Source organism: Barbus barbus, assembly GCF_936440315.1.
Source record: "Barbus barbus genome assembly, chromosome: 18".
NCBI lineage: Eukaryota > Metazoa > Chordata > Actinopteri > Cypriniformes > Cyprinidae > Barbus > Barbus barbus.
The window spans coordinates 1586141-1589850 of NC_136746.1; the positions used below are offsets into that span (position 1 = coordinate 1586141).

Consider the following 3710-nt stretch of genomic DNA (forward strand, 5'->3'; position numbering starts at 1 on the left):
AACAGAGAGGAAGTAGCATAAAACCAATCATCCATGTTTACGAATGATTATTTATTGTGTTAAAACAGATCAGATGTTGCAGTACAGATTGGTGGGTCTCCTAAAAAGCATGACCTTTATCATTTGGCCATCTTCTTCTCCATGCTGAGGAAGACAATGAGAAAGAACTTGTTACCTCATAACAGTACACAACCAGACTAACCTGTACACATAGGCCAGTTTCATAATTACAGTAAACATGAGCTCATATTAGAAATCAGAATGAAGTGTGAAAGGTTTTACTTGTATTTGATGAGTCTGCTGCCCTGAATGAGCTGAGCCCCTTCATTGGTGAAGTGGCAGGCGAACAGAAGCCAGTTTCTGGGCTGGACCTTATAGGCGAAGCGCATGAACAGCAGCGAGTAGCAGGTGAGAGCTGGGAAAACAAGAGTGAAAACACCTCCGTTCACCTTTGACCTCACAGTATCAGGCTGTTGTGCAAGCTGTTGCTCCGTCACGTACCGAAGGTCATTCTGCCGCTGATGATTTCTGGACTCTTCTTCATGTCGCTGATGGCGGCGATGGGCAGGCCCCAGTTTGCCACCGGGCCCCAGAAATGCTGCAATAACATGACATACGCCACTTATAACTGCTGCACATGAGCCAGGATTAGATTATATCACAATATCTGAGAACGTACTGTGCTGAGGTGAATGAAGATCCCACAGGAGGAGCAGATCCATCATGAAAGGAAACCATCATCACAATAATAAAGTTAAAACAAGCACAACATATTCAATATAAGATTATCAATGTACAACAACAAGTGTCTGGTTAGTCACAAAGACAGGTTTGATTTAATGAAAAAAAAAAAAACAAAGTAGGCTAAATGTAACATTTTCACAAAATCTAAAAATGATTTACTAAATAAAGCTCTCTTAGAACAACTTTACTATATAAACTTTTATTGTGTTGTAAAATCAACAAGTCGATAAAGACACTTTCCTGCCATAAAACCATTGCAATGCAAAAAAATATTTTTTCTTAGCATTTTTGTTTTGTTTTGTAGTAAAACCATCTAAAACATTTTGACAAGTAAAATGACTTAAGATATATTTTTTTTTCTGGAAAAAATAAATCACAATTTTGTTATTTTTTTGCTTAAACAAGAGAAAATATCTGCCAATGGGGTAAGAAAAATGTTTTGGCAGATATTTTGCTTGTATTACAATAATAAAAAAAATTATTATATATATATAACTTTTCAGAAAACAAGACATAATATCTTAAGACATTTTACAAGATGCAAATAAATGCATCTTGTTTTAATAATGTTTAGATATTTATACTAGAAAACAAGACAAACATACTAAGTTTTTTATTTATTTATTTTTGCAGTGCGAGTAATAATAGCGTGTTATTACACTGGCAGTTTGGCTGATGATAACGGCCTGCGCTGTTTTAATTCAAGCGATTATAAATGTCATTATAAGGAAAAACCCCGGTTTCCCACACATTGTAAAATGTTTATAATCTGATGTTTGCGAGCGGATGAACTCTGACCCCGCGGCGCCGCCCTCAGGCTCTCCGCGGTACTGCAGCAGTGTCCTTCACAGATATACAGATATACTTATTCATATCTATACTTCACACCACAGATATACTTATTCATATCTATACTTCACACGCTCAGAGCGCTGTTCCGCGTTTATTATGCGACTCTTTCACACCGACAGTGTTTGACTCGTTAGAGACTGACCTCATGAGGTAATCTCTGAACTCTTTACTGCGGAGATGATCCACGGCTTTACGCGCCAGAGTTCCAGCCATTCTCAGTCAGGAGACGATAAAAACCACGAGAGAAAATAAACACTGCTGCTCGCTGCTGCAGCTACGGGACGTCAACTAGAGGACAGAGTCACGCAGACGCTGCGCTGCCGCCGCCGTGACGTCACTTCCGGCGTAAACATTTACTCCTGGCAAATTAAAAGCCCTCAAAGTTTTAGAACAATTTTCATTTATACACCTGTCAAGGAGTATTTGATGGTAATTAATGCCATTCCCCCAGAACTATTAGAATTAGGACCTCAGAATTAGACTGTTATCATTTAAGATTGTTCATCATATTTATCCTGTAAATTTATTTATTAAACATTTATTTAAAGGGGGGGGGGGGGTTAAGTGTGTTTTCTGTAAAGAGGAAACACTCTCGGTTACTCACATAACCTCGGTTCCCCAAAATGAGAGAACGAGACATTGTTATGGGAAATACCTTTTTCTCAAATACTACTGAAACCTTATTGAATCTGGCCAATGGCGTTCAAGCACGTGAAATATGAGCTGGAATCCCTCTCTATATAAGGCAGTGCTTGTACGTCATCCATTCAGAATCTTTGACTGAAGCAACTTGGCATTCTAAGATCCTGAGCTCGGTGACACGGCAATAAGAGCAATGTCTCGTTCCCTCATCTCAGGGAATCGAGGTTATGTAAGCAACCGAGAGCGTTCCCTTTCGATTCGGTCACTCTACATTGCTATGCAAACGTATAAAATCCCGCCGTGTCACAGCGATGGAGTCTGGCTCGACTAAGTATGTCAAGTTTCACATTCAGAGACGTAATGAGAGCGACAATGATATTGGCACTCTTGGTAAACAAAGCTCAGGTCTACAGGACTTAGTCGAAACCATGTAAAAGTCAGGGAGGGGGGATGCCGCGTCACACCAGGGGTGGAGTTAACTCCAGTGAAACAGAGAATGTGAAATGGCGGCGGCTTCGGCACTTTCACATATAGATTAGTTGAATTTGTTTAATTGCAATGAAATCATGTGTTATGATGCATGGCCGTAGCGGTGCTCAATTAAGCAGAGTATGATGGTGATCAAGTCCTAAAAGACGTGGTGAACTATATCAAAATATTGTGATAAACTGTTAGGGACCGTATTGAATTGGTGGTGCGTCAATACAGGGTGTATACGACCTAGTCGAAACCACTGATACACAGATCATAGCTGAGGCTGAGCAGGCGCGTGCACTGCTTGCACTGACAGCACATGCGAGGCAAGCGACGACACATCTAGGTTATAAAACCTCGCGAAAGTGCTGGGTGATGACCAGCCTGCCACCGTACAAATGTCCTGAATAGACATGCCATTTGCCCAGGCCCAGGATGACACGAGTCTGCGGGTTCAGTGGGCCCGAACCCCTATCGGACATTCCGCGCCCTTAGATCTGTAAGCCAAAGCAATTACGTCGACGATCCAGTGTGACAGCCTTTGCTTGGACACAGGAAGTCCTTTTGTGCATCCACCAAAACATACAAATAACTGCGGGCAGTGAGTGTTCTCCGCTGATGCGAAGAGATCCACCTCCGCTCTGCCGAATACACTCCAAATCATTTTGACTGTCAGAGGGTGTAATCTCCACTCCCCGTGGATTACCCCGCCCCTCGACAGTAAATCCACGCCGTAGCTCAGGCGTCCGGGGACATGTACTGCACAAATGGAGAGGAGGTGTCGATCTGCCCACAGAAGGAGGTCTCTCGCCAGCCGCGGTCGCGAGCTCACGCCGCCTGGGTGATTTATAAACGTTACCACTGTCCTGCTGTCCGTCCTGATGAGAACGTGACGGTGAAGAATGTCTGGGAGGAAGCACTCCAGCGCTAGTGTACAGCACAGAGCTCCAGACAGTTTATGTGCCATAACTTCTCCGTTTCTGACCATGTCCCGAAGG

General features: G+C 42.7%; 1 protein-coding gene across 1 annotated transcript; it reads right to left on the reverse strand.

Annotated features, from left to right (window-relative positions):
• Window positions 1–34: 34 nt before the first annotated feature.
• mpc1 (mitochondrial pyruvate carrier 1) lies at window positions 35–1926 on the reverse strand. The gene is made up of 4 exons (XM_079439596.1): window positions 1735–1926; window positions 502–598; window positions 283–415; window positions 35–144 (listed from the first exon to the last, which is right to left on the reverse strand). Exons 1-4 carry the CDS (start codon window positions 1807–1809, stop codon window positions 120–122), a joined length of 330 nt encoding a protein of 109 aa, XP_079295722.1. The 5' UTR covers window positions 1810–1926; the 3' UTR covers window positions 35–119.
• Window positions 1927–3710: the final 1784 nt, after the last annotated feature.

What these genes read in the sequence shown, in the direction of transcription:
- mpc1 (XM_079439596.1), bottom strand. Translation starts at nt 1,809, where the DNA reads ATGGCTGGAACTCTGGCGCGTAAAGCCGTGGATCATCTCCGCAGTAAA. An exon ending in GAGATTACCTCATGAGGTCA is followed by an intron (nt 599 to 1,734) that starts GTCTCTAACGAG and finishes ATGTTATTGCAG; the next exon opens with CATTTCTGGGGCCCGGTGGC. An exon ending in AGCAGACTCATCAAATACAA is followed by an intron (nt 145 to 282) that starts GTAAAACCTTTC and finishes TGTCTTCCTCAG; the next exon opens with CATGGAGAAGAAGATGGCCA.